This window comes from Brachyistius frenatus, unplaced genomic scaffold (genome assembly GCF_029030835.1).
Source record: "Brachyistius frenatus isolate BFR_SWC_R1_liver_20210118 unplaced genomic scaffold, ASM2903083v1 Contig_130, whole genome shotgun sequence".
Taxonomy (NCBI): Eukaryota; Metazoa; Chordata; class Actinopteri; family Embiotocidae; genus Brachyistius; species Brachyistius frenatus.
Genome location: NW_027210729.1, coordinates 314,590 through 335,905, shown reverse-complemented (window position 1 = coordinate 335,905; position 21,316 = coordinate 314,590). Strand labels below are relative to the sequence as shown.

The 21,316-nt window shown below is 38.5% G+C and overlaps 1 protein-coding gene across 5 annotated transcripts; it reads right to left on the bottom strand.

The window, feature by feature from the left end:
- Positions 1–813: 813 nt before the first annotated feature.
- On the bottom strand, positions 814–20,622 carry trdn (triadin). 5 transcript variants are annotated; one of them, XM_069714449.1, is made up of 7 exons: positions 20,183–20,622; positions 13,815–14,013; positions 10,713–10,754; positions 5,536–5,559; positions 5,081–5,128; positions 1,615–1,746; positions 814–1,035 (listed from the first exon to the last, which is right to left on the bottom strand). In XM_069714449.1, the coding sequence occupies exons 2-7, from the start codon at positions 13,999–14,001 to the stop codon at positions 1,013–1,015; spliced, it is 456 nt and encodes a 151-aa protein (XP_069570550.1). In that variant the 5' UTR covers positions 14,002–14,013; positions 20,183–20,622; the 3' UTR covers positions 814–1,012. The 5 variants fall into 5 exon arrangements, with proteins under 5 accessions (XP_069570550.1, XP_069570548.1, XP_069570551.1 ...); XM_069714447.1 differs by having other exon boundaries at positions 1,585–1,746; positions 20,183–20,618; XM_069714450.1 differs by lacking the exon at positions 10,713–10,754 and having other exon boundaries at positions 1,585–1,746; positions 20,183–20,618.
- Between the last annotated feature and the right edge of the window lie 694 nt (positions 20,623–21,316).

Sequence of the window (21,316 nt, the reverse complement as noted above, 5' to 3'; positions counted from 1 at the left end):
CTATTAACAGATGTCCCCTAAATGCTGCAATTACAATTTACAGATGTTCCCTTAACGCCTCACATGCTGTAGGAAGACGCTTGTTAGCCGGATGCGAATGGGCCTGCAGCTACTGCACCGCAGAACAGACAGGTAAATGACCAAACATTTGTTTAAAAAGAGTTAAATGAGGTGTTCTAATGTGAGTTTTAATTCAGCTGAAACTGAGTGACTTTATCTTCGTGGTTGGGCTGCACGGGGAGAATTTATTTATGGTAAACATAGATTTGGCTCATTGACGCATTCATTGATTGACTTCTGTGTAGATATTTCAATATTCAGTTTAAACTAAACAAAAATGGCCTCTCGGTTCTTGAGTTTGTAAACAACAACAGTGAAGTTGTGAGATTCAGATTCTATTAGACAGCTGATTTCAAGCCATGCTGGTTGTTGCTGTGCGTAAATTACGCACGTAACCAACGTTATGTCAGTAATATGCTTCTCATTGGATCAACCAACAACTGTATAATAATTACTTTTACTTCTGATACTTTTGGTAGGTTTCTGATAATACTTTCTGCATCCTGTAACTAACAGGATTTATTGATTGATATTTTTGAGTTATTTCATATTGTTTACAACATTTTGGCAATGTATATCTCTCTGTGTGGAATGCACTTTGTAAAGTCCCTAACATAGACTGTGGATTTAAAAGATAGACTCTTTATTTCAAATAAGCTTTCCTACTCGAGTAAATACGGAAAGTTCAGAAAACAGCATGCACAGTAGATAATGATAAAGACTTCTGTGCTGTGGCAAAAAATAAACCACAGGTTTTAATTTGGAAGTTTTTATTCATCAAATTCCATTTAACAACAGACAGAAAACCACATTACTGTAGTATAATGTACAACCTCCTTCTTGTATTTCCCTACATCCTCTCTTCCACTTCTGTTCCTCTTTTTCAACTCCTCTCGTCCTCCTCGGCTCTTCGTGATTGTCCGTTCTTGTCTTCTCTCAACCTCCTCCACCTTCAGAGCTCATCTGAGACAAAAGCTGAAATACAGAGAAGAACATTTATCAAACAGAATTTTCCAAAAAAGATTATTGGGCGGTAAATGACACGCACGGAAAAATACTGGTATTATTTCTTACAGAGAAAATGTTCTTTACATACAAAACATCGATATATGTTACCTTTTCCCCTTTCTACAAGCTGCTTCTTCACGGTACAATAACTAATTACTTTCTGCTACTCACTATCGGTCTGAATGAGAGCATCTTTTAACTATTGCAGAAATACAAGTGGCCAATTTCAAGTTTTGAAATGCAATTTATAGCCTGTATTTTGTATGGAACATTGTTGCTGTTAATTGATGCAGATGTTAAGCTGGAAAGTTTATATTTCCACAATTTAGTGTTAAAGATACATCATATTTATCATAACTCTGTTAATCAGCGAGTGCTATGTTGTGACGGCTCCAAATCATTTGTGATTTGGTCCTTAATAAAATGTTAGGGAGGGTGAGCATCACACTCTTGATGTGGATTATTAATGATTGCCATCATTCGATGGTTAATCTGTGTGAGGTGATGTTTTCTTACATGTGAACGTTTCAGTTAGCTGGTGAATACCTTCCTCCTCCTCATCAGGAGCGACCAAACCGATTGCAAACGCCCATATCATTTCCAACCAATCGGTGCTTTCCTGAGCTGTAACATCAACAGGGACTCCAGCAGGGCTTGACTTTATTGGACGAACCACACCTGGGAGAGTAGAATAAATATAGAACTATGGACCAAATGTTCATAGAACAGGCACTTTGCTTGTGATTTTTGATGGAACATGTTATTTTCAAGTATGCATCAAATAAAAATGGCATGAAAAAAATATTGAGACCCTTCATCTAATGTTTTGTAGCACACACTTTTTAGGAAATGACTGAAAAAAGATTTTTGTAACTTTTATAGAGACTTCTCAACTGGTAGTTTGACTCACAACGGACTGTTCTCTCTTGTTTCAGCTCTTTCCGTAGATGTTCACTAGATTATAGATCAGAGCTCAGAGCCGGCCCCTTTAGAAGGGTCCAGTGTTTTCTCGTCATCATCCATTCTTTTTGCTTTTAAATGCATGTTTTGGGTCATTGTCCTGCTGGAGGAGCAACAACCTGCAAACAAGAGAAGCCACCCTGCTCCGGACGCCCCATAACACACCTCATTTCTCAGCGCAGGTTGGTGGTCTTTCTTTTAACCGCTTCATTTTGTCCTCTGTGAACGTAAAGCTTGCTCACCAAAAAGCTCTTATTGTTTTCCAAAGAAAAGACATTCTCCGAGAACCACTAATCAACATGCATTTTAGCCAACTTTTTATGTTCGTCTTTCAAAAGTGAGGTCTTTTTTTCAAAGAGCCCCCTTTTATTCAGAAAGCAATGTTTGGTGCAATCCGACACAGCTGTTACTTTGCTTTTTTCACTATTCAAGCTGTTCTCATCCAGGGTGTTTGGCTACAATCCTTAAATCCAATAATATCAGCAGCTGTGGTCAAAGGAACATCGGGCTGCTGGGAGATGGTCTTGTACCCTTTAGCTTGACCATCCGTGTGAATTATTTTCCATCTCATCTCCTCAGACGACTCTCTTCTTTTCTTTCTCATCCATGTTCAGTGTGGAGCACACGATGACACCATACAGCACAATGAGTACTTTTCTCCTTCTAAATAGGCTGTGAGATTTAAGATACCTGTGATTCTAACTGAAAAGAAGTCAGCTTGAAATATTACTCTTTATCTGGCATCAATCATTTAAGAAGATCTTTGTAGAAAAAGCAAGAATAAGGCTTCCTTTATTTTTTCCTATGGCCAAGTTCTGTTTTCAACACTTTTCAGTAAGAATGGAGCATTATTACATGTAATTATTATTACATATGATCATATGATGTGTAAGGGCACCAAGACATCTAAGCTGTCCCCACATCTCTACATACAGGTATGTGGGGTGTGTGTGTGTGTGTGTGTGTGTGTGTGTGTGTGTGTGTGTGTGTGTGTGTGTGTGTGTGTGTGTGTGTGTGTATATATATATATTGAGATTGAGAACAGTGTTGAGTGTGTTGCTTAGTAACGGTGGACGTTTAAATAATGCGTGTTAGGTATAAGTGACAGATGTCACTGAGACATGAGTACATGTGTGTGTGAAATATGTTGGTATGTTAATATTGACCATAGTGAATGTTGTGTGTATATATATATATATGTGTGTGTGTATACTATTTTACTGGTCATTTACTGTTACACCAACAATAGAGTTTAAAAATTATAGTACTGACATCGTATTCAATTCTGCTGTATGCAGATTGTTTTTTTTGTATGGATCTGTGATGGAGACAGCGATCCCCAGAAACCTCCACAGAGCTGGAGCTGAGTGACCCTGTGATCCCTGATCATCTTCTCCGTGGGTGAAGCTGCATTTGGGCTTCTTGGATTCTCCTGCCGGAGCACCGACGAGCAAGAAGATTCAGATAAGAGTTAGTCTGAGAGCCTCCAGACTTAAACTACCCGGGTAGTAGACTGAAAGACAATAGACTGAAACTGACTGACTGTGAGAGAAATACCGGTATTGGGGTTATTATTTGAATTTGTTATTTTTCTTTTATGTTGTTCCCTTGATTTTCTGTGTTAATAACTATAATAAATTGCAGTTCAGTTCCTTGTTTTAAACTGCAAACATTTGCCGTGTTTCATTCACTCCCAGAGCGACCTAAAGACAGTCCTAAACTAAAACACAGGAAATCTACTGTGTAACATAGACATTACATATATATACGTGTATATATGTGTTTTTTTTTTATAGTTTTGATCAAAAATTGTACTTTAATGCACAAAAACAAAGTGCAATCTCTTACAACTAGATGGAAGCAATACCCTGATGTGATTTCACACATAGTGTGTGATACGATTGGTAACCTAACCCTCATGATAAAAACCTATTTCCCATAAACCCCGTCCCTTCATTTTTTTTTTGCTGTTTTTTTCCAGTCATGATGAGAAGAGAGTTTGAAGAGCCGTGTTTACTGTAATTAAGAAGTTATTTTTGTTCATGAGTTTTGTTTTGAAAGGCTTGCAAGGGTGGATCAGAAAGTTCTGAGACTGCTCCTGTTGCCGTCAAACAATGCACAGCACTGTGACATGCAAGGAGCAGAGAGGAGAAGTTTCTTCACTTGATCAACATCAGCACCTGAGTTACACATGCTTTGGTGAGTGTCTGCAATTTCTTCGTGGGCGTGACCAGAAGACACACGCACATTTTATCAACAGAAACCCCTTAAAATGGCACAGGGAGCCTATGGCAAAGAAGCAATGAGCCAAGCCATGTGTTTTGAGAGGCATTCATATTTTAAGAGGGGCAGACGGTCATTGCCCAAAACCGAAAAAGACGCAGCAGGTCAAGAGTGCAACCAGGTGGCTTTTCTTTGACATTTGTGGGGTTGTGCAATGTGAATTCTTGAGATTTACTGTGATGATCTGAGGCAAGGTAAAATATTTTTAACTGTGGCAAGATGGCACTTGGCTTCTCTAACATAATGCACCCACTCTCAGTGCGCTGAAGACGCACTAGTTTTGCCGGATTTTGCTTCATGTTTCTTCTCTATCCCCCCAATAATTTGTCACAAACTTTGATGTGTGCACTCTGCTTAAGTTTCAGGAGTATGAGCATATCCCAGATGCACCCAGAACACTGCTGATAAAAACATGTACACCTCAGGTGCTGATTTTGATCAAGCGATTGAGTACTTGATCATGAAGGTTGTAGCTCCTCTGTGCTCTGTGCTCGTCAGGGTGCTACACACTATTCTTGCACAACAGGAGAAGTCTCAGAATTTTCTGATCCACCCTCGTACTTTGTGCTGTAATGTCTTCAGCAGAGCTTCTATTGAGTAACTTAGCTGCAAAGTAATAGGAATTGTGCAAAATTGCAAACTCATGCAAATATTGCAGATTATTTGAATTTGCATTAAATACTGTGGTTATGTGGAGGGATTGATATTAGATTACTTAAATTCCCACTCAGGAGTGAACGTGCGTGTGATATATGAAGTTTCTGCTTGCCTCTAGTCTTCAAACCTCTCTTGGCAATGGCGGAAGGAGGAGGGAGACCTGAGGGGGAGAGACACACAAACATGGCATAAACAGAGACAGTGTGATGTCAAGGATGCCGAGAGAAAAAGAAGAATGGCGGGCAGACAAGGAGGAAAGAACACACAATAAAAAGAGAATCCGTAAAGGGAAAGGCATACAGAACAGCAATGATTATCAGCTTTAATCGCTCTGCTTATGTTTTCAATCATCCTCAGACACATACAGCAGTAGATTTATAGCTGTGCCACTGTAATGCAGCAAACATAACAAATGGAAAGAAAACCACACACAAAACACACTTCTAATGGACAACATGTTAGGATTTGTATCTCTCTATGATGCAGAGGACATGCCAAATGAGACCACAGCAAAAAACGGCAACAACACAAACAAAGCAGAATTTAAACATTCCTGGTGCATTTTACCTGCGTTTCCACCTCTGACGTTGTCTGTATGAATATGAAGTAGTGTCACTCACTAACATTTCCAGTCCAACAGAAGGAACATTTCAATTCTACCAACAAATGTACCAAGAAACGATTAATAAATACTAAATAAAGCTTTAACGATCAGTCATGAGCCTGTATTTGCCAGCTTTGTGTTCATCCTCCTCCTGCAGGGTTTGTCAATTTTGTTCTTTAATTCAAATTTAATTGACCTCTGACCTTCTAAAAAAAACAGCTGCAGAACATCTGAAACAGGATTTATTTATTTGCACAATATTAACATTAGAAAAGGCTTGATGTACAATTATTCAAATCATTTGCTGGTGGCTTTATGAAGATTTAGAATTACAAATGAAAGGCTAACATTTGCTGTTGGCTTATTAAACTGAGAAACATGATGCTTCTTGATGAATTATGAACAATATCTGTAGACCTAATGGCTTAGTAGAAAGTGACAGTCATTACCTTGTATTCATGATTGTACTGGATCAATAGACAATGACTGAGAAGACATGTCAACCTAAAAGTTGTTCTTCTTACTGTCTTATAACAGATATGTGATTTATTAACTAGTGATGCTGCCATTAATATAGTATACAGTATAGGCTGTTCATAAACGGTGTCTTATTAGTAAGTGGTACCAGTATGTTGACATTTTTGTTACTGTACATTTGAGAAGACTGTCAGTTTTCAGCCTGTCTCCTCGACATCTCCAACTAACCATAACTGGTGAAAGTTATGTTTGAATGTAATCACTCCTTGGATTACAGTCACATTTTTTTTTAACCTCATATACATCAATTCAACATTTGGCTAAACTTTTTCTCATTATGGTCTTGGAAAAGGTAAAGTATTTTTAGAAGTACGAGTTTGAGGTGACAAGGTTGTATCAAATGGGCATTTTAAAGCCACGTGTTACACTGTTATCACTGTTTAATTTCATTTTTGTACCAGAGGCTGCTCACAGAGCCTTTAAAACAATTGTTTTTCCGCTCCACTTTAAAATCTCTGTTTTACAGCTTCTTGAACAATTCATTAAAAACGAATTACTGCTTTTGGCTCCTGTTGTACAGAATTGCAGAAATGTATATATTTGGTTGATACACTGTGCATGCTGTACAGTATATTATATAGTATGACTTGTTGTTGAACTGCCCGAATGTATCAAGAAAAATAATCATGTTAGTTTTGTGTGAGTTTCTCTGGCCGCAAAAATAATAAATGCTCTTGAGCTGCTCGCGGTGTTTTAACAAACTGTGATAAAATACCGCCGCTGCAGTGCAGGTGTTTTGCATCTATCTCTCAGGGGGACATGTGAATTAGCACATTCATCACCACCAGCCGTGTATTATGATAACTGTAGGCTCCAAAGTGCTAAATGCATTGTTTTGATTTTCCCTGTGGATCTCTTTAATAATCTCCGAGGTGGAGGAGACTTTCTGCCCATCTCCTGCCCACTGTGGTGGAGTTGCATAGGCTAATGGAGCCTCGTAAACAAATGATTAATGCAATGACATTTCTTTGATTGGCACGCCAGACACGGCACCAGAGACGCCAGGAATAGAAAGCTTGCATTTCCCCTCGCTAATGCTCTGTCTTCCTTTTATTGCTCTTACTTATCTACTCACTCTCTTTTCCATGTCTGCTTTCTTTTTCTTTCTTTCTATCCAATTTCTAACTCTTTTCCTTCTCTGTTGTCTCCTTGCACGTACTTTCTCTCACAGTCTTACTTTCATGTTCACACCCTTTTGTCTTCCCGCGGCTCCTCTCCAAAAGGTAGTTTTCCCTTTGTTTTTTTGTTTTTGTTTTTTTGTCTAGTGTAAGTTTAGCAGGCACATCAAAAATGATAAACCCAAAGAAAAGAGATGAAAAATACAAATTGTGAAGCCAACATAAAAAAAGAGAAACCCCAGGGGCTCTGTGAAAAAAGCCTTCCGTAGAAAAAGAGCATAAAGTAGTTTAAAAGAGACGTCTGAGCTGGATAAGGAAAGCTAAATGATTCCTTTCTCTTCCTTACTTCCTGATGTCAAAATACATGTTAGACGTGTATAGTTTTACAATCCCTCAGTAATGTCAGAGAATAAACACTGGGTTTCCATCCAGCTGCCCCAATCTAAGAATTTTCCCTTTTAAAGACTAACCGCATGCATTAAGAAGACCTGTTTTCTGCTTGTACGTGTCTGTCAGAGAAAGAAAGAACAAGGGTTTGATGAGGTGACTGATTAAAATCTCCCCGTCTGCGCTGCTGCATTTCTCTATCTGACATCTGATATGCATTTTTTTTCCCATCCTGCTGTTCAGCCGGCTTTAATCGCCTTTGAATTACTGTATTTTTCTATACAGTAGGTCTCCGCCAGTGTGTGCATCTCCGTCTCCTGATTGCTATGTCTGTATCCTTGTGGTGCGGTTTTGTGTGATCGCTATACACACAGTTAGGTCTCCATCACTTCAGAGGACATTAGATCGACTTGCAAAGATTTTATGGAGACTTTTTGTGTCCTCAGCTTAACCTCACCCACAATTTAAACCGGGTTTTTACTCTAAAATCTATTGATTTACAGGGTTCTTCCTTTATGTCCTCACAATGTGACTGTGAATAGTTACGTCTCCACAAAGTATATAATACAAGGATTGCATTTCTTGTCCAATAATATCTCTTTGCTGTTTCATATATATATATACTGTACACATTTATTGAAATGTCATGGTGGGAGAAAAGCTTTGTGATTAAAAAAAATGCAGCCCAGTAGTTTGTCACTGTCAGCTTGCAAATATTTGCTTCAGGAAGTGGAAGATAACTCCAGTGCACAGCCGACACAAGCTTTTCATGTGCATTTCCTTTTTATTTATTAATACCTCTGCATGACATGTACTGTAGGGGGTGTCCAATTTTGTCTGTTTAAGCTTTCCTAAATTATCATCTTAGCCACATCAGCATATTTGTCTTTGGCAGCAGTCCCAACAAAATAAATCTGATATATTGGACAATTTATTTAATTTGAAATCCCAACAGGCAGCGCTGTCACAATCTTGAATTATTCAGTTATTAATTGTCATAGAAAGAATTTGGATGAATGATTTATGTATTTTTATGCCTTGAATCACAGTTTAATAATACACATGCATCCAATGATGATGATAATGAGCCATTTACAGTGTTTGCTGCCGTGTTTGGCTTTGCAACTAAATCCATTATGTTAGTGTCCATAGATGCTCATTGAAATACTAGAAGTTAAGTGCCTCAAGTTTAATGGTTGGTGGTGCTAATTCTCCCCTCGTGCCATTAAAGTTGGTGCAAGGTGATGACATTATTAAAAGAGCAAAAGTCAAACTTCAAATGGAGGAAAATGAAGTAAAAATAGTGATCGATATTATGTTTTTATTTGTCATCCAGATGTTTTTTTTTTACACAGATTAATGGGAATGATTCTAACATTGCAATAGTCAGCACCAGATACTTACAGGTCTATTTTAAGCCTGTTTATCACACGGCCTCTTTGTCATTTGAGGATTAGCAGGTCCAGATGAAATACAGATAAACATGCAGCTCCACACGGTTGATGCAAGCACAAGTGTTGACTTGTCATGCACCGTCAGACTGGGATTTAGGACATACTGATGGGTGACAAATTAAAAAAAAATTATGTCATACAGGGAATACGTAGTTTCTAAAGCCTTTTTTTCCACTGTTGTACCGACATTACTCGACTGCTTGCTTTTGTTACCAGGTACCTTTCAGTATTTACACGTTACCGTAGTATCAGCTCAGTAAAAACCTCAGTGGAGGTGATACCAAAAATAATAACACATACTGTCTGCAACTTTTAACGAATGGAAAACCAAAAGAAGCATGTAGAATCAAGCGGAGTCGGTACTGGCAGCTGAAAAGGGGCTTAAATATTTTAATAAAAACTTTATGAATCATATCCTAAGACCCTGAAGTAGTGTTTTGAGCAGCACTGAAGCTATTCGGGATGCTCGGGTGGTCAAACACCTTTCTGTTGTTTTTTTCCTTTAATTTGCCATTCATCTGCAGCAGAGGAGCTTGGTAAACACAGGCTGCTTACTCTTGATAGCAGACCAGAATAAAATTAATTATACAATAGATAACGTAATAAAAGCTTGACATCAGTGCACTAAAGCTCAAAGGGTAAATCAACATTGAATGCCTGATGCTTGTAGAGCTTGTAAGATAATCATTCACATTTTATTCATAAGGTCTAAAGTGATCTTCCATGCCGGAACAGCTTTACTACAGATTTACCAGACATTGTGTGGCCAAATGAATGCATGTCAATGGAACTATCATGATTGGTGGATTTATTGGTTTGGTGAAGCTGAAGGTACACATGTTTTTGCATGGAGTAAGAAATTGTTGAACTTTGAACTGTGAATTTGCATTGCAAGAGAGAGCTGGGAGAGCCAAAATGGAGGATGCTATTATACTATTATTTAACATCTGCTAGGGTCTGTTTCTCCACAGGTTTATCCATGTAGAGTATGTCTTTTGACTAAACTCTGAACTTTTAGGCCATTAAGTGACTGGGCTGAGAAACTTGCAGACAGTTTGTGAGCAGCTAGCATTGCCTTAGTTTTTATTAAACTCGATACAATCCTCACAATTTATTACATTGTGCTTAACACATGAAATAATGCGCCATCCCAAGAACAAAATCCCACGAAAGAATAAATGGGAAAGAATAGAGATAGTATGAAAAGGCCTTCACTCAGGATAACAGCTTTCTTTAACATCCTTTTTATATTTACAGTTTTTTTTCTTTTCACCAAAAATTGTCCACAGTCTCAGTGGGAAATATCTTAAAACTTCAGCAGCTGACTGAAGTGGTGAGCTCTTTAGGGCAGAAAACTGTTGCTACACTCGTTTTTTTGTTGTTGTCCTTTTCAACCTTCCAGCACTGTGACTGCACGCAAATCAGTGTTGTCTTGGATCGTAGCAGAGTTTTAATGATCCACGGCTGGTGAAAAACACTTACTTGTGAAAGGTTTACCAGTTTCTATGCTAATTTAGTGTTGATTTACCCTTTAAAAAAAGTCAAATTCAAAGTCTCACAACTTGAAATATTGAACATATGCAGGGCAACCATCTACAAGCAGGCAGTGCAGTCAAAGTGTGTTTTTTTGTTTTGTTTTTTTACCAGGAGATAAACACACGGGGTCGTCACAGTATGATGTGTAGTCTTTGGATGGGATGGCAGGTGATTGACGGCATGAGGATGACAAGGAGGTGAAGGGGTGAAGAGAGGAGAGGAGTTAAAGATGTTGGATGTGTGAGGCCGGACTATCCATGTGCTGCAGGATAATCCAAATACATGGCGATGTGTAGTAGGAAGTGGTGGGAGTGGTAAAGGGCAGATATCAGTAAACGTGATAGAAAGGTCATTATGGCAGTAAAATAACTGCACAGTGGAATACAGCAAGTGATTGATTTCCTTTTGTGTGTGTGGGGGGGGGGGGATTGGGAGCAGTTTGACCTTTGTGAGTCAGGTTTATTTCGATCATGGAAGTTCAGTCAATTTAAGCTTATGTTTTGTTATAGGTTAAAGAATCTTTCTCAAAAGAGCAATACAATTTATTACTAAAGTAGAAATGTCCACAGAAGATAAGCTTCATTTAATTTCAAACAAATATTCACATTTTTTTTTTTTTTTTACCTCCCCCCCCATATCTGTTAAATGTTTGCTTGTGGACAATTTTTTTTTAATTTGCATGTTCACCTAATTTGCAGACTAAACTAGAGTATATTACTGACCAAAAGATGAATTAATAGGATGTATACAGATTGAACACTGTCTCTATCTTCCAATGATTAAAGCCAAATTACTCGGAAATTATAGACCAGTAAAATAAAGCTCGGCAACATATGATATGATGCACATTATGTGGTGAAACTGCAAACCATCATCCTTTAACACAATTTGAACAGTTCAAATATTATAATGTTGCCAATAAGGTAACACTGGATCTGAACGTGATAAGTGATTTGACATTAGAGCCTTGATTCAAAACTAAACTGCGAGGCTATCAACACGTTTAACACGAGAATGTTAACATGTACACTAATATATTTATATATCTGTCCTAACTTGCCTGAGGCAATATTTTAAGTTACACAGGTCCCCAGTCTGAGTATCTAAAAGGCTAATACAACATTTCAGGATGAGAAGATTGATAACCTTGTCCCATTTGCCCTGTAAATATGAAACGACAATGCTGTGAACTGTTGTGTGGTTCTGGTTTATTCTGTTCTGCTGGCATCGACACCTCTCATTATCCAAAGATATAAATTGAAGGGATTGTAAGGCTCATCACATCAGTGAGCCGACAGTCTTAAGTAGAACTGAAAGTGTTTGAAGGATAGATTTTGACTGTTGCAAGCTCAGGGAAAATGTATTTTCTGTTATCTAGTTATTCTACGACACTGGTGGCGTCTGCCATCTTTTATGCAGCGGTCTGCTGGGGCTGTGCAGGTACAGAGAGGGACAGGAGGAGACTGCTCAAAAGGGCCAGCTCTGTCCTGGACAGTCCTCTGGACTCCATTGAGGAGGTGTGTGAGAGGACGATGTTAGCCAAGCTGACATCGATCTTGGACAACACCTCTCATGAGACTGTAGGAGCTTTAAGCAGCTCTTTCAGTGGCAGACTGCTGCACCCTCAGTGTTGGAAAGAGCGCTACCGCAGGTCGTTTGTCCCGACAGCAGTCAGACTTTTCAACACCAGCCTAAAATAATGTAGCACTGTGTCATAGCACCTGACACTTTTTTTTTTTCATCCCAAATTGTATTTATTTATTTTTGTGTATATAGTGTGTGTGTGTGTGTGTGTGTGTGTGTGTGTGTGTGTGTGTGTGTGTGTGTGTGTGTGTGTGTGTGTGTGTGTGTGTGTGTGTGTATTTATTCATTGGTATTACTTTAAAAAAAATTTTTTTTATTGTATCTACCTTGTTTTTTTATTGTATACGTATTTGTAATTTTTTCTTATTGTGTGCACCTTTTTTCCTAACTGTTTCTATACTGCTGTGACGACTAAATTTCCCCACTGTGGGATTAATAAAGTCTGATTTATCTATCTATCTATCTATCTATCTATCTATCTATCTATCTATCTATCTATCTATCTATCTATCTATCTATCTATCTATCTATCTATCTATCTATCTATCTATCTATCTATCTATCTATCTATCTATCTATCTATCTATCTATCTATCTATCTATCTATCTATCTATCTATCTATCTATCTATCTATCTATCTATCTATCTATCTATCTATCTATCTATCTATCTATCTATCTATCTATCTATCTATCTATCTATCTATCTATCTATCTATCTATCTATCTATCTATCTATCTATCTATCTATCTATCTATCTATCGTGACAATTAAGTAATTAAAGTGTGATCACAGAAAACAAAATATGATTGCTTGACACAATTAAGTCGCGAAACAGAGATGACAAGATTAAAAGCTGCTCTTGGTCTCTGCAGCGTGGCAGCAGGCTAGTCCACGGAAGTCCATGTAAACCAGGTTATGGAATAACTCGTTTTACTTTACAATGTTGTAATCACCCCTGTGTGACTGGTATTAGTGTACATGTTAACACCAGGACGAACCCTTTCAATCTTTTCTAGACATGCAGGGAAAATGAGGAGGAGTGGATACATCGCTTTATGCACACAGCAGCTACGCTGGTACATAAATGGACTTATTAATGTTAAAGTGTAACTGAACATGAACGAGTGTGAAAATGGGAATAATAATGCATTTTATTAAAACTGTCATTTTCAATGTATCTGTTTGTCATGTGAGTGGAAGACACACCCAGCATTAAAGCAGCACAGACGCTGAGCAGTTCTGTTACAAACATGTGCTGCAGAGAAAAATGAGAGGGTGTGCGTCCCACTTTTTGACACACGGACGCTGCTGAAAATGACGACCTTCATGAGAGCACGTCCACTTTTGAAGTCTGCTTCAAAAATGCCTGAAAGGTTGTTGAAAAATGCCGTGACGAAAGATGGATGTGTGACTGAAATGTGGAAAAATGGGTGACGCATGAGTGGACGGAAAGTGTCATTAGGTATTTTAAAACCTTACAAACATGTTATAATCACTGTTTGATGGGATTATATTATTGTAGAAGAGTAAAAACAATAACAATACAAAGTTTAATACACATTCAAATGTAAAATAATCCAATAAAAGATTAGAATAACTATAAAAGTGGATATTTGTTTTACCTGATAGAGTCCTGTAATCAAGTAGATCAAACAAAACGATGGCCACTCCTGACCACGTGATGATCAGGGCCACAACCAGCAGCCAGGCCATCGGCGAACTAAAGGTTAAAATGACATCATCCAAAAATGTCTTCTGATTGGGCTGAGACGGAGGGACCACCTCCCTGCTGTTGGTCTGACTGCTCATTGGTGAAGAGAGCTGGGGACAGGTGGAGATAAGAAAAGAGGAAAACAAGAAAAAGAGACAGAAAGTTTTAAGTGTTGAGAAGGCAGGCTGTGATGACTAACCAATACAATTTACAACAAAATAAAATGCAAAACTATCTGAAGTTTTATCCCTGACAGTTTTTTGGTATCATTCCACTCATTAATATTTTAACGAGTTTGACTAATTTGAAGAGAATCATATGCTTGCTTTTTTGAACTGCATATTTCACACCTGCAGTTTGTAACACAGCCTGTCTTTTATAAACTGATAATCTTCAAGCTGAAACGGAAATAACCCCAATGACAACATCACTGTTAGTTTTTCTAAGACTGCAGAGCTCCTCCAGCAACCATGTCCCACAGAAATTGCATTTGTATAGTACTAATTTTGAGAAAATGTTTATATATATATAAATGATAATTACTGCTTCCCAAATGGTGTCTTAATCAACATAATGTAGACAATGTGCTAATTAATGTCTGGCTTGAGAGTAAATTTGTCAGTAAAATGTTCACTGACAACACAACTTTTTTATGGTTATGATAATGGGAAAAAAAAAAAATCGCAGTCACAAGTACCACAGAAATAGTTTGCTGTGACTTTTTTTCTTTTTACAGTATTGACATTTAACCAATACCACTATTTTCCCAAAACCTTAAGCAAAGTGCTATAATTGCCTAAAGTCAACCATTACAGGACTCAAGATGCAGACCACAGTCTCCAGTGTCAAAGACCTGCACTATGTAGTCTATGCACACCATCCACCCACACCTCCTCCCTACAGCTTGCATGTAAAAGTGAAATGTAGAGACATGGTTGCCTCCAGAGCCACAGAAGACATTATTCAACGGTCACTGGGTGAACTGTGTTTCCCTTCATCTTCATCTGTTTATCAATTTTGTAATATCCCTTTAAAGTTTTGAGACTACATGTAGCCGCTTGTAGTCACAAAATCAGCTTACACCATTGTGCCCTTTCACTTAGATGACACAATATTATTGTTCTAGTGTGCTATAAATATTATAGATCCCATTTGTTGCTGAAACAGTACTTTTTCCAGGGCTCTGTTATTGCTGGCCTCACCATTGAAAGTGTCAGTATCTATAAAAATCAATATAAAAACTGAGCAGCCAGGTTTGGAGGATTATAAACAAAAGGAGATGGCTGGGGTTTTTACTCTGTCTTTTACAGAATAGTTCTGGACCGTGAAGACACATTAAATGACGATTGGCATTGAAATAACAGTTATTTCGAGAAATCAAAGGAACCACAGAAACGTCTGGAGTATTGTGGGATTAAAAGGTCCCCTTTGCCTTGAGGCCTTTGTTAGAAAACCTAAGAACAATGCATGATTACAGCCCATTATGCTGTTGTGCTGTACGTGTACTGTATTACATGATATTGACATCTTTCTACCATGAACTCACCAATGACCTAGGGCTGCCCTATTCTGGATAAAATGAGAATCACAATTTTTTTTGCTTAGAATTGAGATATCATGATTTGTTTTCACAATAAATGTTTAGTGCATTCATTTGCCTGATACAGAAGACAACTCCTAGCAATCTAATGCTGCCTGTGTTATGCCTAGTTCTCTCTATCCACCAGGATTCACATTCACCTCGTGAGATGTACCTCATATTTTGGGCCATTTTGTCTCAACCGTGTGAATATTACACATTTTATAATGACCCAAGCTGAAACAATAGGGGCAGCTTTACCCAGCAGCTGCAATCAATTCTGCTGAAAAATGCATGTACCCCTTATGACTCAATAATAACACTTCAAATTCAAGTTTGATGGGAATCAAATGAATTTAGCGGCACAATTTATCACCAGTGATGAACCCGACAAAGAAGATTAATTTGTTTTTAAACAGCAGGCCTACTACTTTGCCAATTCAGTACAATATCGGGTAGTTTTCCTTTTAGCTGTGCAGTCCTGCAAGGTGCATGCAGTTCTCAGCGGGCTGGCAGAATTGGGCATGACATCCCTACTGCCCGTTACTGCTGCTCTGCATCATGTGGTGTAACGCTGTGTTGTTATTTGTTTTGGGAGAAAGTACGAGCGCTCATAATGAAATTAAATCGTACGGAGGCATGAATCAAGATAACGATTTTAATACAATTAATTGTGCAGTCTTACACCGAGCCCAGTTTATTTAGCTTCAATCTGTTGGTAATACATAGTAATACGTTCAACAGGCACATCTGACATCAGACAGCAACTGTTTATTTACGTAGATGTTGGTGAATCATTTAAATATGATCTGTTTGAGAATAAGAACGAGACATATGAAGAGTAAGAGTGAGCGAGAAAGACAGACAGAGGAGATGAGGAGATTACATTCTACCTCTAAAATATGCGCTTCAAGACAGATGACTTCTCTTGAGAAGGTTTTCATCATTGTATGAATACGTGCCTGTGTTTATTATGTGGTGCCTGTCTCTCTGTCTGCCTCTTACAGAGTGTATCTGCTAATATGAAGTGATAGTTACCGTGGAGATTTGAATTAAAATAGGATGGAATATCTTCCGCTTTAATGAGAGTCTGAAGGATGCAGATCCATGCGAGTACTGTATGCTCTTGTGCAGGTCCAGTTTGAAGCGTTCATTATGACAGTCTCATTGAGAGAATTAGGTGGTGGCTCTCATCTTTGCTCCCAATTAATTTAAACTGAATGTAGAGATGTGACAATGCTCCCGCTGTCCCCTCATTATATACAGTCATATACATACCTCAAGGTACAATTTGGTCCTCATTATTTCTCACTATATTTCTACTCGTGAGTTAAGCTCAATCACTTGAGTAAATTGGCCACATTATATCCTATTATGTAGCCTGCACACTCAAACGCGGAAGAAAATGTGCTCGACTGCGCATCACTATTAAACAGCAACAACTTGATGCTAAAAACAAGAACACATTGGTAGTGCCAGATTGACCTGTCAGGAGGCGAAACCATCCATCCATCATTCCTTCTGTCTGTCCATTCGTCCTTCCAGCCATCAATCCATCATTCCATCATTCTGTCGTTTCTTCTGTCCGTCCGTCCATCCATTGTTCCGTCATTCCTTCTGTCTGTCAATTCGTCCTTTATTCCATGCATCTATCCACTCGTCATTCCATCGTTTCATCCATACGTCTATCCGTCCATCCAGCCATCTATGCATGCATCCATCCATCTTTCTTACTTTTGTACAGTATCTATGTCTTTCAGGATGGTTGTTTAATGTGAAGAATGGATGTGTTTTGATTCTGTAGCTGGTCTAAGGCTGACCTTTCTGTCGCTGTGTTCAGATAACAAACTGCAAAATCAATTTAACATAATTCTACCCACACACACACACACACACACACACACACACACACACACACACACACACACACACACACACACACACACACACACACACACACACACACACACACACACACACACACACACACACACACACACACTTGGCTTTCTTTAAGAGTGTGTGTGTGTGTGTGTGTGTGTGTGTGTGTGTGTGTGTGTGTGTGTGTGTGTGTGTGTGTGTGTGTGTGTGTGTGTGTGTGTGTGTGTGTGTGTGTGTGTGTGTGTGTCATTTCAGAAGCAGGTGTGTGTGTGTGTGTGTGTGTGTGTGTGTGTGTGTGTGCGTGATATAAAAGCTGACCATTGATGAAGTGAAGCCTTGGCAACGGCTAGTCAGGCCAACATATTGATACACAGCAGGTAAAACAGCCACAATGGTACAATGACACAAGACTGGAGCACAGTCAAAATGTCCTGCAATCATCCACTTAACCATACTGCTCCAAAACACATAATTACAGTATAGTTCTCCCATGTTTAGCGGTATCTGTCGAACTGTGAGTCATAGTCTGCAACCATTCTCTTTTAATGTGTGTGTGTGTGTGTGTGTGTGTGTGTGTGTGTGTGTGTGTGTGTGTGTGTGTGTGTGTGTGTGTGTGTGTGTGTGTGTGTGTGTGTGTGTGTGTGTGTGTCCTCTTTTGAAATACAGATGACCCACCCCACCTGTTGTTGCCATCAAGTGGTGAGCTGATCTTCACACACACAAGGACACCAACTGCTGCTGCTGCTGCCTCCTCCACACCAAAGGAATGAACAGAATTAGAACAACACCGGTGCAGGCTACTATCTGGCATTTGAGGGCAAATGAAAGGTGAAATGGTGAGTCATTAAATTCTCTTTGGAGTGCACTAACTTTCTGATAAATAGCCATGGCACTGCTTTTAAAGCAAAGTTGTTGGGTATCATTTCCATTGGTTGAAAGTTTTACTCAAGCACAATATTTCAATTGAACTGACCCCAGAAGAAAATGTTTTCGAGTTGGGAAACCTAGTTTCAGGTGTTTATGAAAGGGATTCATAAACTTTAATTAACCTCAGATCCAACACCAGGTCGGGAACCACTAGACTGATCTAGTTCATAGATATAAAAAGTAGTTGAAACTAGCTCCCCCTCGAGCAACTGTTACGGCAAAATGTTGCTTACAAAGTGATTCATCTGTATTAGCCATATAATGATGGCATAATAGTGTCATAAAAGTGTAATAGAATAAATAGCTTCAGGGGGCTTTTTTCTGCTGAATGAGTACTTTGACTTTTGATACTTTCATTAAATTTATTTTATAATACCAATGTATTTATTCCAAAGTAAGATTTTAACAGCCTTGGGTATGGGTCCTAATTTTCGAATAGTAATTTTATATGTACCTTGTAGGAATACATTACTACTGCCAGAAAGTGTCAGTAATGCATCAAAAAGCTGTTTTCCAACTGCGATTAAACAATCGGAGGAGCAGAAGAAGACGACGTTACTTCTAGGACCTGGTAAAACTTGTTTGCGACTGTGAGATTAGATGCTGCAATACAAACAGCAGAGACATGCAAAGACTGCTACCACCGTCAAAAAGTTCTCTTTGAAACTCCTTCAAATATATCAGCTGAAATGAGGTGCAGCCAGTGCTCTGCCAGATAAAGCTGACATATCATAACTCTACCACAGCACAGTCACTTTGAATAACAGTAGAACGGTTCCCCATGAATATCGACTAGTATTTTTGCATGTAGTGCCCATCCCTAAAAGGTAGGACTTTTACTTGTAATGAAGTATTTCTGCATTGTTGTGTTGGTACTTTTTCTCTGGTAAAGGATTAAACACATCTTCCACCATCACTGATCATTGCTTGTTATCAGCTTGGCTCAGAAGCACACTGAACATAAGAGGGTGCAGACGCATGATTTTCTTGTGAAAGATTGAGCTGGTAAAGGTAATACGCATTTGACACGTGCATGTTCTCGCATGTGGTAGATGCAGCTTAGGAAATAATGAGAGCAGTGATTTTCACTTCAATCATTCTTCTTGGTTACATTTCTTACAAATTACCTAATGACACAGGAACAAAGAAAAAATAAAAGAATAAAAAGAGAGGGAAAAAAAGATAATAGATTATTCCAACATCAGAGTGAAATGTTTTTAGATGCAGTTGTTTCTAACCAGGACCCCCTATGGACAAGACATCTGAGAGATCCTGTGATGCTGTAAAGGGGAAAGAAAAAAAGGAAAATATCTCTTTTTTTTCCTTTTGAAATACTTGATGCTGTTTAGGCTTTAAAAAAAAAAAAATCATACACGTTTCTTCATAGTGTGATATAGTTAATCACCTTTTTATAGTTGAATTTAGTACATTTAAGACATTTTAGATGTATATATGTGTATATTTGGGGTGACAAGTAAAAGTGCAATATTATACCTGCAAGTGGTATATAAAGCAACAGGTTAAAGTGTATAATTTAGTCATTAGGGGAAAATTGTACATTTTAAAATGTACCTCTAAGTTTATTTCAAAGTTTTTCTATTACAAAAAAAATTTGAATGTATAAATGTCAAGATAAATTAATGTGACTTGATGTGTACTATAGTACACCTCCCAAAGGGAGCGGCTTACGTGTACGATTATAGCACCAACGGTTTTAACCCTTACGAAACCCAGGCAGTATACCCTCACTAGCAGCTAGCCTACAGCATACATTTGAAATGACAATGAGAAAGAATAACTGTGGACTGTGCGACACCCTCTTGATTTAAGAAACACCAATATTAAATCATTATTATAAAGTTCAGCCAGAGTGAAATGGATTTTAAAAGTACCTTATTGTCTTTGAGTTTGCTGGATGTTGACTGATAACCTTCAGTCCCTCAAAGGCTCCAGAAATGCAGAGTTACCATAGAAACACACATGTAACTCCTTCGTTAAATCCTTTGTTGGACCCAGTTGATTGTGAGAAAAGACGATGGAGGCAACAATCCACCAGCAAAGAGCGCACAACAATTGTCTTAAGCTGGATCACAGTAGGTCTAAAAATACACGAAAACTTCCCCACAGGAGAAAATGGAAGAAAATCCAATGAACAATTCTTCTGTTTCTGTTGTCCCCGGTATTTTCAAAGCTGCTCTTGAAGGTTTCCAAGAAATGATTAAGCCAATGTTTCTAAGATTTAAAATGTTGGAGAGAGCAAGACAGAAAGGGAGAAACCCACAGACGGAGGCAGGGAGACGGGGTCGGCCCACTGATAGTCACCCTGCCCCCCTCTGAGGGTCCAAAATAGAGAGAGAAAGAAGTGGAGGGAGGGAGGAGGAGGAGAGGAATAGAGAGGAAGAAAACAGGGCATAAAGGAGCAAAAGATCAAAACATGGAGAGAAGAACGAGAAAGGAGGAAAGAATAAAGTGAAGAGATAAAGGTTTAAAAGTCTCCTGCGCAACAGGGCTGAGAAACACAGAGATTATTTATAATGTTATAATGATGGAGGCAGCTGGGAACAGCTAACAGCTGATATTTCATCAGTGTTTCCTCTCTGAGAGGCCCATATCCCCATCTCTGATCTCACCTGTTCTGACAGCAAAAAATATCGAGGCAATTCCTTTACGCCGGTAAATCAAATTAAGTTGCACTCTCATTGATTTTTTTTTTTTTTATTGCGTGCATTAATGTAATTTAAATGTTTTAAATGCTTGGTGGCTCCCAAATACCAATAGCAACAGTACATTTTACAGGACCTTATCAATAGACCAGACATATTCACTCTGTGCCCTTGACAACAACTTCAAGAATAAAGTACTTTAAACTTCTAAATCTCCCAACTTTTCCTGCACTTCCTCCAAGGGAAACATATTTCCTCCTAAGTGCCCAACTTGTCAAACAGAGGTCAAAGTGAAGAGTAAATAAGGGAATAAATATCTAGCTGAGCCACATGTGAGTTTTTAAACCGTCAGAACCTGTTTTT

What these genes read in the sequence shown, in the direction of transcription:
- trdn (XM_069714447.1), bottom strand. Translation starts at nt 14,001, where the DNA reads ATGAGCAGTCAGACCAACAGCAGGGAGGTGGTCCCTCCGTCTCAGCCC. An exon ending in CGTCAGAGGTGGAAACGCAG is followed by an intron (nt 5,129 to 5,535) that starts GTAAAATGCACC and finishes TCTCCCCCTCAG; the next exon opens with GTCTCCCTCCTCCTTCCGCC. An exon ending in GAGAGGTTTGAAGACTAGAG is followed by an intron (nt 1,747 to 5,080) that starts GCAAGCAGAAAC and finishes CTACTCTCCCAG; the next exon opens with GTGTGGTTCGTCCAATAAAG.